Here is a 14779-nt window from a genome sequence, read left to right on the forward strand (position 1 = left end):
CAATAGCAGAGCCAAATATGGAGAAAGTACATCCATGTTCTACAGTATGTCAGGGCTGCTTATTTTATTGATATTCCTTTCCATAGAGACATTTTATTACCCCCTTCTGCTATAAAGATGAGTAAGAAACAGTTCATATTTTCACCTGTTTGAAGCCATACGTCAGGGAGCAGCAAGGGCAGGCTGCTTGGAAAGCAAAGCGGAGCTGGGAGCCAAGCAGGGTGAGCACCGGAATGAAAAACCAGAGCAGGTCTGTGACAGCAACCAAGGCCAGCTAACATATCAGTGACTGCCAGATGAGGCTTAATAACAAGGCAGATCTGAGGTCACGCTAGAAAGATGAGTTAGCAAGGTAGGGCCTGATCTGATGAGGGTAACGAGTCTGCCACGGATCAATAATTGCCAGGCAAGTCCGTAGTAATGAGGCAGGTCCAATTCCAGCTGCACCAAGTTGTCCCCCAGCCCGGGCAGCGAAACCCCTGGGAAAGCAGGCTTATGCACTCTGGCCCCTGACGTGATACTGCATTTCAAAAAAGCTTTTCACTGAACTTTCCCATGCCTCCTCATTCCATTCCTGCTGGTGGTTTTGCAGACACCTACAGAGCTAATGCCAAGCCTCTTAAGAAACAGAGCTAACGGAACAGAAATAACAGTAACTGCCAACATCAATCGCTCCAATGATCTAACAGTCTTTGGCATAACTAGGATCATCAGTGGGTATTTATTTGGGGAACTACCCTTTTCCCCACCGCCCTCACAGAAAACCACATTCTGAAAAAAATGTGCACAGTTCATTCACTGAGAGTTACTATGGGGTTGGACATCTCCACTGTACCTACAGCAATAATGGTACAACAAATCCACTGTTGCAAAGGTGGCATTTGAAGTGTATGTGCCTTGAAAATTCTCAGTGGGAATGACTTGCACAAGGATGAACTGTGTGCATCTCCTTCAGAGAGGAAGGTCTTGACGAAAGACACAAGTCCACAGCAACTCAGAACTCCAACGAGCATCTGGTGGATCTCCTGGAAGTCTGAGCATGGTGCTCCAAGGTCCAGTAAAGAACAATTCAACCCTCCCATCTTACATTTATTTATTGTCATGTCTAAATTACAAATATTTCCTGAAGGAGATTTTCATACATTTGCTTCACTGTGAGTTATTTAAAAGGAAAAAGAAAAAAAAGAATAATTCCAAGATAGAAAGACAATGGAAAGACTTCTACAACTAGAGTTTCAAACAGAATCAAGGTTCCACTTCAGCATTCATTTCTGCAGTCAAACCAGTTACAAAACTTAAGTCTCCGCTAAAATAAAATTATTCTGTCTTCTAATAAATTTTTTATTTCTTTAAATATTAGCTTTAGTCAAGAGATATATTTAGTATGTTTATTTAATAAACTAATTAATTCACCCTTCAAATTCCATATATTGATTTGACATAAAACTGAAAACAGCTTCTCCATTGCAGCATTTATGTATGACAGATACACCAGAAATATTGGTTCTTTCTGCTTCCTCTTCTGCAGCACCTGTTATTGTGAATGACTAGTGGACCACTAAGATACACGACCTACTGGACTCAGCAACAAAAATACACTGGATTTCGGATGATTAAATAAGTGTGCTTGATGTGTGAAGCCAATAGCATTCAACTATATGGAGCTGCTAACATTTCTTTCTTAAGATGGATTCCTATGTGAAAAGTTTCCTGTCTAGCCGAGACACCAAAAACGCTGCAGCACATAAGTAAAAAAGGAGAAAGGAGGATAAAAAGAGAGAACTATATAAAATTAAAACATTGCAAAATCAGAGGCAGAAACAAAGCTAAAATTGATGTCATAAAACTAATAACCTTGATGAAGATTGACTCCAATCTGGTGTACTAGCACATGAAAAAATACCCAAGCGTTCTTATGGAACTATTTTTTTCCTATCCATTACATATTTATAAGTCATGAACCAGATAGTAAGGAATTGTGGCAGCTGTCAAATGCTTGTTTTCCTATATAACACAACGAAATTGTTCTCCAAGTGGTGAAACAGGTGTGACATTTTTCCAGTTTCACCCACCTTATTTAGACAGCAAACAAACTAGAAACTATCAGCTCGGAGATAAATCTTGGAACATCATCTTGAGGGCTATTAACTAATACGAATGAGCAACTGGGCTTAGCTTTCCATAGATACACACAGACAAAAAATAAAAAAAGCTTTACCTGTAGCTGCTTGAAGGTAAGCCCTGATACAAGCCTGTTTACCACTGAAAAGTAACAATGTTCAAGTCAATCTTTATTCAAGGTAAAATTACGCACACACTAGTGAGATAGGAACATTAAATATTTCTCATGATTTGTCAGGACATCAAAGGTAGTACTTCAATCTATTTACCAAACTTAATACTACTCTAAGACTTAGCATTTATAAGCCTGTTGTAGAGGTTTATTGAGAACAATTTTCTAAAAATACCGTAATGGAGTCTATGCCTTAGAAAATATATTTTTAGAGGTGATCCATTGTAGAGCTAACTACATATTGATGTTTACATTTAACAACAGAAAAGAACCCTTAGAAACCTTTTATTTAACACTACTTGACATCGCACAGAAGTGCTACCCCACGCAGTACCCAGTGCTCTGGAGGCTGAAGGGTTTTAAGATCCACAGCAGCAATGTAATTCATATCTGTTCGAATGGTCTTTTTGTAGACTGGACATGAATACAAACGTGGATCTTTTGAAGCTGAAAAGACAGAAGAGACATAAAACCCAGTGAAACTAGGTTGAAAAAACAGGGAGGGCCCTAAGGGACTGGGCAGAAGGCAAATGTAAAATTGAATTGAAGTTCAATAGCACACAGCTCTCCATCACCACCAAAGAAAACGGTTCACTACGGTGTTATTGCCAGCAGAAGACCACATATGGCTTGAAATTTCTGTAGGTTTAAGATTTAACATCAGCACCTAGGAACTGGATGTAGCAAGAAATGTAAACGGATGCTCTAGTGTGATTTAGCGTTATTGTTAGTTCAATCTGCCCACTGAACATTACTTCTTATCGATATATTATTAATGTATCAAAATAAAAAATGCCCTAGTTTGAACAACCTATTTTGAAATGCATTTAGTTATTTCAGAGTATAAATTGTCAACTTCGTTGCAGAATTAGAACAGTAGTCTAGACGTGCTTAATACTTCAGTGTTCATTATTTAGCATCTTGGCTGCTTTCACAGTGATCATGCCTCTTACAAAAGATCAGCTACACAAAATCCTGGGAAAACAGCATGTAAGCAGGCTTTGCTTTTAGAGGTGGAATGCTTTCCAACAGAAGTTTCCAATTTTACATTCAACAGTGGATAGCCCTATTCTATTTTACATCCCTATTCAACAGCATTTCCTATTTTATATGCAAAAAAACCCCACATTAGCATAAATTACACATTTTCATAAAACGGCACTGTCCTTCAGCCCTGTAAGTTTCCTCTCCATTCTTACACTCCTTTTCTGCCTCAAAGACAAAACATTTTCCAACGCCTCATTCCACCTCTTGCTTGCTTCTGTTTGCTCAAAAATAGCCTTGTACAGAAAAAAAAAAAAAAAATATTTTTATAAACATACATGTTACATATAGAACATGTTATCTATAAATACCTTATACAAGATATACTTTTTAAATATGTATGTTGTGCATACATACTTAAGTTTTATATTACATATATAATATCATATATTATATATTTTTTATATATATTATATTGCCAATGAAAGACTGAACGCAAGCATGTTTGTCAGAGGAGGCAGAGAACAGCTCATCTGTAATGGGTTTTAAAAGTTATTGACACCATTAAGACCAGAAGATAGAGACCTATCTAAATATTAGGGAAAAAAAAGGGCCTATTATCAATTACGAAGGAAGGCTGAAAGCTCACTTTATATGCAAGACTGGGAAGTCTCCCCTGTTGAAAAAGATTCAGTATATATACAATGAATAGCAACAGCCTCATGAAATCCCTAAAGCCCAAAAGACTTCCATGCAGTTGAATAAAAAGTTACATTGAATTCTATCAAAATAACATCCTTTACAATACAGTTACTTACTGTTATTCTCTGCATATATCCTTATAACCGGCATCATCTCAAAGAGCACCTTGGGCTTAGATTCAGTCAGTCTCATGTTTCTTCTGTCCCAACCAGCTCCTTCCAAATACAGCCCATACACATAGACACCTTCCAAAGGAGGACTTGTGATATCATCCTTCATCCATTTAGTGACCTCATTGCACAGCACTACACTGTCAAGAGCCCATCCTTTGTTAGCCCTTGTTATTTCCTGCCCAAAACAGATGAAAGTATGGAGGTTACATTTTCACATGCGCACAGAGCCATTTTTTCCAAGCATTTATTAGAAATGTATTTGTATGGTCACAACTTATCCTCTTCAATACAAAAAAATTCAATTTTTATGATATCCATGTTTACAGCAGTTTGACTTCTCTCCAAGCTAGTGATGGCATCGTACTACAACAAAGCTTTCAGTACTTTATCCACTATATTTGATTTTGAATCTTTCCATTACATACAATACCTTAAGACCGTACCAAGTAACATGACCACTGAATGCCCATGGTAACTGGCTCCTGCAAATATGAAAATTTCACAGCTTTCATGAGATGAGAAAACATTAACTGTACGTGCTAAGTAAAACAGTTCCAATGACAAAACCAAAAGGCATAATTTGCTGCATATTTTCTGGGGTTACCTTCCTTTTCCTGTACCTATACTCTTCATTAACTGAGTATAATGATCAAGAGCTCACTCAGCTCTAAAGCTACATAGAATGCAAAAAACCAAGAGAACACTCGAAGACAGACATGCTTAAGATTCAGCATATACTTTAAATTTAGTCAGTCAGTTAGTGCACTGGGCAACACTGCTTTATCTTGCCCAATCCCTTACTATCCCATGCCATTAAGCTATGCCAGACCTAAGTTTTATCCCAGTCTTGTAAACGTTTTCCAAGGTCTTTGTTTGAAGTAATTGGAATTAATGTTTGTCCCATACCGCAGTTAATCAGCTTTAAAAGAGCAGAAGGGTTATAGTTCAATGATCATTCTGGTTCTTCGTCTTTCTCATTGCTATTTGTTCCACCACATAGCAAAGCCCAGAAAGTATCCACATTCTCTTTTTAAGAACCAGAAAAGTTCTGTAGATTCTAACTGTTTCAGATCCTGCTATTAAACCCTTGCCACAAGCTTGGGTCCAAAAGAAAACCCCAGTTTAGGATTGTCTACTCAAAAGAAATATCTTGTTATATAATTCCAAGGCTATACGCCTGCAATTTTAGTAAAATCATGTCAAGAATTAGAACTTCAGTTTGACAGCTGAAAATTACACTACCCAGACCTCAGAGCCAGAGGGGAGATTTTCTTTCTTGGCAAATCTTCATTCTCTCCTCCAAAAGTTAGCTTTTTTTCTGAGGTCCCATTGGATTCCCACCTGAGTATTCTTTCCCAATTTTACAGATTCCAGACAATTACTGTCTCCAGTGTGTCCCTTTATGCTGACCAACAGAGGTATTTATTGCCTCCTTTTAAAGTAAAAAGTAGCTCACTTGTCAAATGCAACTAGCCTGCCGAGAAACCAACACAATCACCAAGTCAACAGAGATACATACATTAACAAATACATCAAACTTTATACTTAGTACATCAATAAAGGAAATACTTTTCCACTTCACGAAGAGAGACTGAATCAGCTACCGAACTGCAGACGTGTAATTTAAGACTAATTCTGAATAGCTGTTCTGGCAAGTCCCCAGCCAGGTAGTACTAAACACAGACCAAAAAGGAGGGGGGGAAAAAAGGAAAATAAATTCATGAGCTTAACACCTTTTCTCAGATATATCTCGGTGGTAACATGAGACATTACTTCTCCAGTCTACCTTATTAATGCTGTAAGGTAGCCCCTACATAGATGGAGCTTGGTCAAAGTAGAAAATATATTTTAACACATTCGTGGTTGACATACTGAGAAAGTATGTGCAGAGGAAGAACACTTCGCTCAGGAAATGTTAGACGGTTATGCAGTCACGTATCTTCCCTGCTGACATGATGGAGCCATGTGTATAACTCAGCCTTCACCACACAATATATATTTTTTTTTAGAAGAGTATATCAAAGAATAAGCAGAGTGAGACTTTAAACACAATTTACCTGCCTTATTGCCGTTAAAAATCCTTGAGGATTAAAAAACCCCGTCATCCAGAAGCAGTTTGGTCGGCTTTCAAAAATCCAATTGTAAAACTGGTGGTTTCTTTCTAAAAGCTCAGTAAACCAGAAACCAAGTGTACTGGAAGCCCAAGATGCCTAAAAATAGTAAACAGCATGTTCATTTTTAAATTTTATTCAACGTTTTTAAAGCATCATATTCATGTCAATAAAAGGTAATTCTTCACAAGGTAGTAAACAACATAATATTAGCAAAGCATACTTAAAGCTCATTTTTCATATCTTAACTTCTAACCTGATATTAGATAAATGTTGCATCCCACTGAAACCTGAAGCAAATTCTTGATCTTTTCAAATTCATGCCTACCATTCCATTTATATGTGCTTAATGCTCCCAGTGGTAATTGTCCATTTTATGATGTTTTTGCAAAATTAGACAGCTGTGTAAACTAGGAAGAAATATTGTATGCATGTCTCTCTAAAGCCAAGGTCAATGCATCAAGATAACAGGATTTCTGCAAAAACTATTCTGTTTTTTTCCAAGAAAAGCTAAGGAAAATTGAGCTTGGACTATGTGAAAATTTATGATGATTTTTCTCTTTGAATAGTTGTATCATATTTGTGCTGTGAAGCACCTACTTAGGTCTAGGTTTTGTACCATGAAAACACTTTGTCAATAAACACAAAAGAAGCAAACACCAAAAAAACCTCCCTGTTTTTCATTCCATCAGTTTCCAAAAGCTGTAGTTGTCCCTGAAAACAATTTCCATGGGGAGAGGCTGAGAGCTGGGATTGTTTAGCCTGGAGAAGACTCAGAGGAGATATTATCAAAGTTTATACTTCATGTGTGGAAAATGGAAGAAGATGGAGCCAGATCCTTGTCAGTGATAGGACAAGAGGCAATGGGCACAAGACAAAATGTGGGAAATTCCATCTAAACTTAAGGGATTTCTTGTTTGCTTGATTGGTGGTTGGTTGTTTTTTACTGTGAGGGCGATCAAACACTGGAACATGTTGCCCAGAGAGACTGTAGACTCTTGATTCTGAAGAGTCCTAGGAAACCTGCTCTAACTGACCCTGCTTTCAGAAGTGGGGCTAAACTTGACTATCTCCAGACAACCCTTCCAGCCTCTACTATTCTGTCATTCTATGACTACAAGTCTTAATCTCAAAGAAAAGCAACAGTGTAGTCCGCTATTTTTTAAAATCCATCATCACATGTTAAATTATTCTCTTCTCTCTAGCTTTTTATCCTGCCAATATGCAACAGGCTGTTAAAAGGGGAAATACCTGCATCTCCTACATTCGTTTGTATTTTTATAAATGAAAAAGGGCTTGTTTTGACTGTGTTTATTTTAGCCCAAAATCTACTCCAGCAGTTGCACAGTCCTGGTTAACACTTGTGTTTCAAAAAAGTATTTACTGTATGTCTAGCAGTTTAATCTAGCTCTACACAAATAACTTTTTTTTCCCCTTAAAAAGAAGTGATGTACACCTACTTTTTTCCAGCTAGCAGGAATCCTTCCATCATACATGCAGTCTAAAGCATCCCTCAGATTTTCACTCATAACGATTGTCCCATCAATGGCAAGTTTTAAATCAGTCAGAGTGCTTCTCACTAAGGAAATAACTCTCTGCATTCGTTCAATCTCCTGTCGCAAAAATATGTTCATAGGCTGAAAAGGTCCCATGTTCTTTAGTTTCTCTTTTACCTGTAGGTAGAAAACCAAAGATCCTTCAACAGAAGTAAAAACCAGAGGTTAGGCCCCAATACATCTTTTAAGACATAATAGTTTTATTTAGGAAGTGAAACGGTCAGTTTGGCATTCTCCTTGAATCCTCTGCAAGACAAAAATACAGGATTTGTTCCAAAAGAAATCTATGATGCTGAGACTGGCTACATTTTTAGTCTAACTCAAGATTTAGTCTGTATGTCATTCTATGAGCTAACGTCATTTAAACAGCACGTAGGCCGTACCCTATTTCAAGTATTTCAGCTTTAATTCCAGCATACAGTTGCCAAGGTTCACTTTGCACAAATCAAGAGTGATTGCCCCAGCCACTTTGCCTCAGCATAGTAGCGCTATTTATCAGCAATGCCTGGGAACTATCACAATGCCAGGCAGTCTTATATTCTAATAAAACTTGCTGATGTATTTTTCAGCAAAAGTTTAAAGTTAAGAAATTAACAACTGTATGGACATAACTAGAAATTTTGTAGTCAATATGGTCCTATTGGGAGATAGGTGAAAAAATTATATATAACAGGTATTGAATCCTATACAGGGTAACAGAACAGCCCTGTTCTTAGTAACACGCATAACCTTTCTATCAGTACACAAAAAGGAATTTAAATAGTTTTCACCACGTGAAAAAGCTTAGTGCTCCACATTCGCTTTTATTAATACAAACTAAATTTCTATTTGTCATTTCCGATCAGAGCTAATCTGCCCAAGAAGAGCTCTTGTAAACCTAACAGGACCTATACAACCTAACTGTACCTATACAATGACACTATATATGTCATTATTAAGCCACATATCTATTCCCGGGGATGTCGAGTAGAATTTGAAGAGACTTGGACTAACAACTACAAGGAGATTTAGCCCATCAGTAAAGCAGTACCCTTCTGAGAAACTCAACAAATTGCAAACCTTTGCAGATCTCAGACACCTGCTTCAGCCTTTTGGAAAGTCATAAAGCTCAGGCTTCTAGAAAGACCACAGGTCAGAAACTACGTCAAGTGCAAACTTTTGGAAGTGTGCTAGATAATCATCAGTATTCCAAATTCAGATACGTTAACTCATCTGTTCAGATAAAATATATTATCATAATTATGCCATTTGAGGAAAGGGATATCGTGTAATACAAAATGGGCTACAGAAAACATAAAACAACAGATGTAAAACATGGGTACCTGAAGAGAGTCTGTACTCATGAGCATACCCCACATAAGGGAAACTTATTACTGTGTAAAAACAGAAAAGAGGGCATTAGATAGTACAAGTCTCCTTGCTCCTTCTCATAACTCAGCATCCTGACAGGAGAAATTTGGCATTCATAAGCCACCTAACCTTGTATCAGGTCCTCATGCTAACCTCCATTAAAGAGCAAGTAAAATGGCAGAAGACTAAGAATAGGAGATTTCACTCTCCTCAAGAAGGAGATGACAGGCAAATTATCTAATTAATAAAACATCCTACTGCCTAGATGAGCAGGTGGCTACTTCAGAAATCTGTTAAAGTACAAACACGGGTGTGAACTTCTTTCTGATGACACATTGGTGTGATTCACATCCATTTCCTAACAAAAGTGTTGTAAATGCTTTATTACTGACATAACTAATCTTACTTGCTTTTAAGCTTTTGCAACTATAATGAAACACAAAAGTTCAGCATCCCCCAATACAGGAAATATAGGAACCTTAGCTATTTTACAAGCATTTTCCTCTCATTTATTTGAAGCTCATAACCAGCCTCACCTAGGAAGAACTATAATGTCAGCACCCTGAAATTCTGGGGCTCTAAAGAACAAATAGAAACTATGGGAAGACCCAGAAACAACACAAATTGTTCAAACACTCAATTAAAGGGTGGTCTCCAGGATAGGGACACAGAATACAGTTGATTGGAGCGTCCATGCATCTAGTCATCAGTAAGTGTTTTCGAACTGTAAGAAAACCCTCTCACCTTGGGAATCAGTTCCATCTTCCACAAACAGAAGGAAAGTTGCTATTTCAAAAAAGAAATGGCTGCAAGGCAGCAGGTGTCCATTACAAATATAATTACATAGGCTATTATGTGTTAATACGGATCCTGAGATACTAACACTAGGCTTCAATCAATGAAACCTATCACTTGACAAGCTCTTCAGCATTCACTTCACTGAAGAAGAAAGCAACCTAAAAATATCTTCAGGATGTAAGTTGAATCCCAAAGTAATACACATATGAAAGCTGTAATACTTTTAGAAGCATGAATACACTTACAACACGACCTTAGTTCTCTACAGTGTCAACAACCTTAGTTAAAAGCTGATGATCCTACCTCCCCCATAGTGCAAATGACAACTCAAGCATTGAGTGGTTTAATATTTTGAAAAAGCTCTTACAAAAGCACTTCAGTGCACATTTAGTGACTTCATTATAAATGTTAAGAGTCTGGTCAGACTCCTTTAAAATATGTTTTTGAAGTATTGCCTGTATGAATTCAGACATGCTTTTAGAAAAATTAGTATCATTACTTTTTTTTTTTTTTTTTTTGTTAATACACACAAAGCAAGATGGAGCAAATGTTTTTGACACAATTTTTGACACAATTTCATTAACTCACTTCAAATGGTACATAATCAGCAGGAAGCTTTTCCAGCATATCTTCAGCCAGTCTGGTTACAACTGCCTCTCGGGTTTCACCTCCTCCACCAGAGCTATCTTTAGGCTGAATACTGAGGATGATGTCCAATACATCTTTGGAAAGTTTACTTTGGTAAGTGATATCTGCATTGGGGTGCAAACCAAACACCTCTGGTGTGTCGTAAGCAGGAAGACTCTACATAGTAAAATACAAAAAAGAGCACAACTGGAGATGCATTTATAAGCTAATAATTGAAAAAAAAAACCCAAACCCAAAAAAACCCCAAACCAACCCAACCACAACAAAACCAAATAACAAACACACAAAACCCCAAACCCTTACATTGTAAAATAAGAGGCTAAATCTCTTCAAAGAGTCTTAGGGCAAGTAAGTTGCTGTAATCTATTTATCATGTCACAGCCCAAATCACACCAAGGTTAACAACAAATTCAGTTTTAACCTCTATCAGCTTGTACTTTCATATATCTACACTTTTTATTTCTGTGAGGTTGTACCCCATGTCTGGAACTCCATTCTTTGCCCTCTTTAATAACTGTATGCCTTCAGGTACGTTCCTCAAGCAAATCACATGCAAAAGAAAAGATTCCTGTCATGACAATGATAACATTGACGACAACAATTAGTTACCACTAATAAATATACAGACTGTTAGAAAACAGTAAAGAATCTGTGAATAAAAGACAAAATACAGGTACGCAGAAGGAAAGAGAAAATATAGGGACTCAGGAACTTGTGAGAAACAAGTTAATTGGGTTTTTTTGTGTTTACAAGCTTTCATTTACCAACCTGTATGTACTGAAGGTATTGATCCACCATAGTACATTTGGGAATGCTGTATCCTTTGTAGAAGCTGAATTCCTGACTGAATGTATTTTCACTGAACCAAACCTTTACAAAGGTGTTCATGAGTCTTTTGTCATAGTCATCTGTCACACGGCCACCATACTGGATCTCACCTATCATGTAACAAACAGTACCCCAGGAGATGCCCTAAAACCAAGCAGAAAGCACTGACTTCAGCTAATCCTCTTCTCACCTATTTACATCTCCCTTAGTAAGAACAGCTGATATACCAAGTCCCACATCTCTGTCCCTTTTGGAAGAAAGTTATTTTCTTACTACTCTTTTTTCCTATAACCATGCATTCCCAGAACACTTTCAATGATTTCTCGAAACAGAATTCATCAACAACTAATTCAAGATGCTACTCCAGCATCTGAGCAAGAGGGATACAGCTAAACTCCAATCATGCTTTCAACTTCACATAAAATGCCGATCGCAAAGTGATCTGCCACAGACCTCTATATGACCACTGACCATATGAAAGTGAGGAATGTAAGAGGAATTCTTACATAGTCATTTAAAGCCACTTTCAACTTCTTTAGGCTGCCAAGACAGGTTGGAGGAGCCAAATTTTATTATTATTTTTACTCAAAATAGATTTAAACAAAAGAATATTTTAAATACAGTGGTCCATTTTTAACTCTCTGACTTAATTAGCATTGAAAAGAAGGTCTATACTTCTAAGGTTTATATTTCTGAAGTTTTCAGGGGAGACAGCTGCAAGGGGTTTTTTGGGGGTTTTTTTTTGGTTTTTTGTTTGTTTTTTTTTTTTTTAATGAACAGGTTAACATAGAAATTTAACATGCACAGGATTAAAAGCCTAATTTAAGCATGCTGGTCTACTGACATGTATACTTGGAATGTTGAATGTCTGTGGAAAGAAAGAAAAGAAGAATTTGAAATCATGTTGGTGTTTCAGTTATTGGGAACTATGTATATACATTCCACTACTAGAAAGATCCATCACCCTAATCCACCTTCCCCACAAAGACATTAATTACCTTCTTTGCATCCAAGCCATCCAAGTGGTTTTGAATGAACTGCACAGTAGCATTGAAATCAGCTTGATTAAACTCATAGGGTATATTCCAACCCAGAGATCCAAACTTGCGTCTTTCTTGAACAGTAGAGTGTAAAAAGGCTACAGCATACAACATTGGTTTCCACTGCACCATGTCACTGACATCTAGTAAATCCTGGCTGACACCTATTGATTGTAAGTGGGCTTTATAAGAAACACAATAATAGTATTTTTCAAAACGACTTCAAATCAGTGCTAAAACATCACTCCTAGAGATACTCAGTTGGCTCTCTGCCTCTCCGAAGAGTAAATTATTGTCCGACAAAGTGTTCTATGCTGGAGACAGTCTATAGCATGTTATTAAGTTGCTCAAATTAAAAGAGTAAACTTCAGGAAAAAAAACCCCATAATTTACTAATAGCTGCATTCACATTAAGTTGCTTTCTGCACAGACTCTTTGACCATTATTTTATGCAATGTAAAGAGCACTTAATAGCCAAAGATTAACATGTTGCTTTTCTGCCAAAAGACACAAGAAGATTAAAAATTTAAACGCTTTGAACTGAGATATTTGAAGCCAATCTTTGAGAAAAGAAAAAACATTTCCTGTTTTGCTGTCCAATTAGTTCTGCCAACAGAACTGCAGCAGAGCTTCTCTTCCTTTTAATTTTCACAAATTCTAACTCAAACCAAGAACCAAGATGCGTCTCGTCATCATTCTGATCAGTTCCTCATACTAGGTTACTCCTACTATCAGTGGCTACAATGCGACCACATAACAACATCAGAGAGTCCAAAAATGAGCAAAATTTAAATCATTACCACTCCAGCACTCACCACTATATGTTCTCTTCAGTCCAGCTCTCAGCCCTTGTGGCGGTTCATTGGTAAACTTAATAGACATTTGAAGAAGGGTGATGGGGAACTGTTTGTGAATGTCCGTTGTCATCCACAGTCGAAAGCTTTCATGGACAGTCTCTGTCTCTGTTACAGTGTCCATCAGCTCATCCAAAAAGTCAAGTCCAAGGTGGCAGTTTTGCAGAAGTGCCCAACCTCCCTAGTTTAAAACAACAAAATATAAAGTTACCAACACCGTTTACAAACTGAAATCACTAAAATCACTCTTTGTTTATGCTGTAGGTTAGGAACAAAGCCAACACATCTAAGCTATAGCAAAATACAGCATGTTGAAGTGCTTATCAGAACCCTTAAAGGAAGAAATCTTCCACAGTCAATTTTGCACCACTGGCTCACCAAATCAAAACCAAGGCCTTTAACCATTTGATTTCATGTACGTTTCATGTACAGAGACCAGCATCCATAGTAATGGTACACAGGCAATTAACAAAGAAATTTTTCTCCAAAAGAAAGCACATGTGAGCTAAGCTGTGGGCTGTTCCTTCTGGAGGCATTGTTAGCTTGTTTGGTTTTATCGTCTAAACAAGTGGTCCTTACTTGTCCCATCTTGTCTTCTCAGGTAGTCCCTACCTTTTCCATGTCAGTATGCTTACAACATACCTGGACATGACTATGCTGACAGCTGATAAACACTGATAAATCTTGACTTATATAAGGGTAGCTTATATAAGCTACCCAGAAGTAGCTCCATAGGGCAAGCTGCTAAACGTTGTTCCTCACAAGGGTCACAGGCTTGGAAAATAACCAAATATACATGCTTAATTAAACTGTTGCTATCAATCAATAGATATCAGACTTTCTCATATGAATTACCATACTTCACATAGACATCTCGCATATCTCTTCATTAAGAGGGTGAGACGGCAAGAGAACGTAACTGCATTTCTCTTAACTAAAAGGAGCTGCTCTTCCCTACCTTTTAAATGAGTTTCTTCTCATCTGATCTGCTAATTAGCTCTTAATGTGGAGTTGTAAAACGAGAATCTGAGGCAAGAGTCAGAGGAAAACTAGCTATGTAAACAGGGAAGAAGATCATAACAGGAGCACAAGAAGTTTAATCTGTTCGCATCAGCAGGCATAGCAATACTACCACCTGATGGGCAAAGCATGCTGAATTGGAGCATCTCAGCTTTTCTTTCTCATACAGGAAACTTTATTCCTTAATTCTTCCACATTTCACCTGTAAAATGCCTGTGCTGTCAGATTGTCCATCCCAATTCAAAACCCAGACTACACCAATACAAAATACTTTGCCATCCAGCCTTGTTTTTCTCAAGGTTATGTAACTATCAGTAGTATATTTGGAATTAATCTTCATTTAACAAAATATGTTTGAATTACTAAAAATACAAAACTGAAAAAATATTGTGAAATCCTTGCTAAAGAATATTTAATATTCA

General features: G+C 37.3%; 1 protein-coding gene across 1 annotated transcript in view; it reads right to left on the minus strand.

The window, feature by feature from the left end:
* Positions 1-1068: 1068 nt before the first annotated feature.
* DNAH5 (dynein axonemal heavy chain 5) overlaps positions 1069-14779 on the minus strand; it is a 148247-nt gene continuing 134536 nt past the window's right edge. The window contains exons 72-79 of the mRNA XM_030042131.1: positions 13299-13518; positions 12442-12647; positions 11384-11587; positions 10556-10771; positions 7724-7936; positions 6210-6362; positions 4096-4327; positions 1069-2740 (exon numbers count right to left, since the gene is read on the minus strand). Of these exons, the coding sequence (XP_029897991.1) occupies positions 2589-2740; positions 4096-4327; positions 6210-6362; positions 7724-7936; positions 10556-10771; positions 11384-11587; positions 12442-12647; positions 13299-13518 (1596 nt within the window). The 3' untranslated portion in view covers positions 1069-2588. The remainder of the gene's footprint in view (positions 2741-4095; positions 4328-6209; positions 6363-7723; positions 7937-10555; positions 10772-11383; positions 11588-12441; positions 12648-13298; positions 13519-14779) is intronic.

The sequence above is a fragment of the Aquila chrysaetos genome, chromosome 18 (genome assembly GCF_900496995.4).
Source record: "Aquila chrysaetos chrysaetos chromosome 18, bAquChr1.4, whole genome shotgun sequence".
Lineage (NCBI taxonomy): Eukaryota > Metazoa > Chordata > Aves > Accipitriformes > Accipitridae > Aquila > Aquila chrysaetos.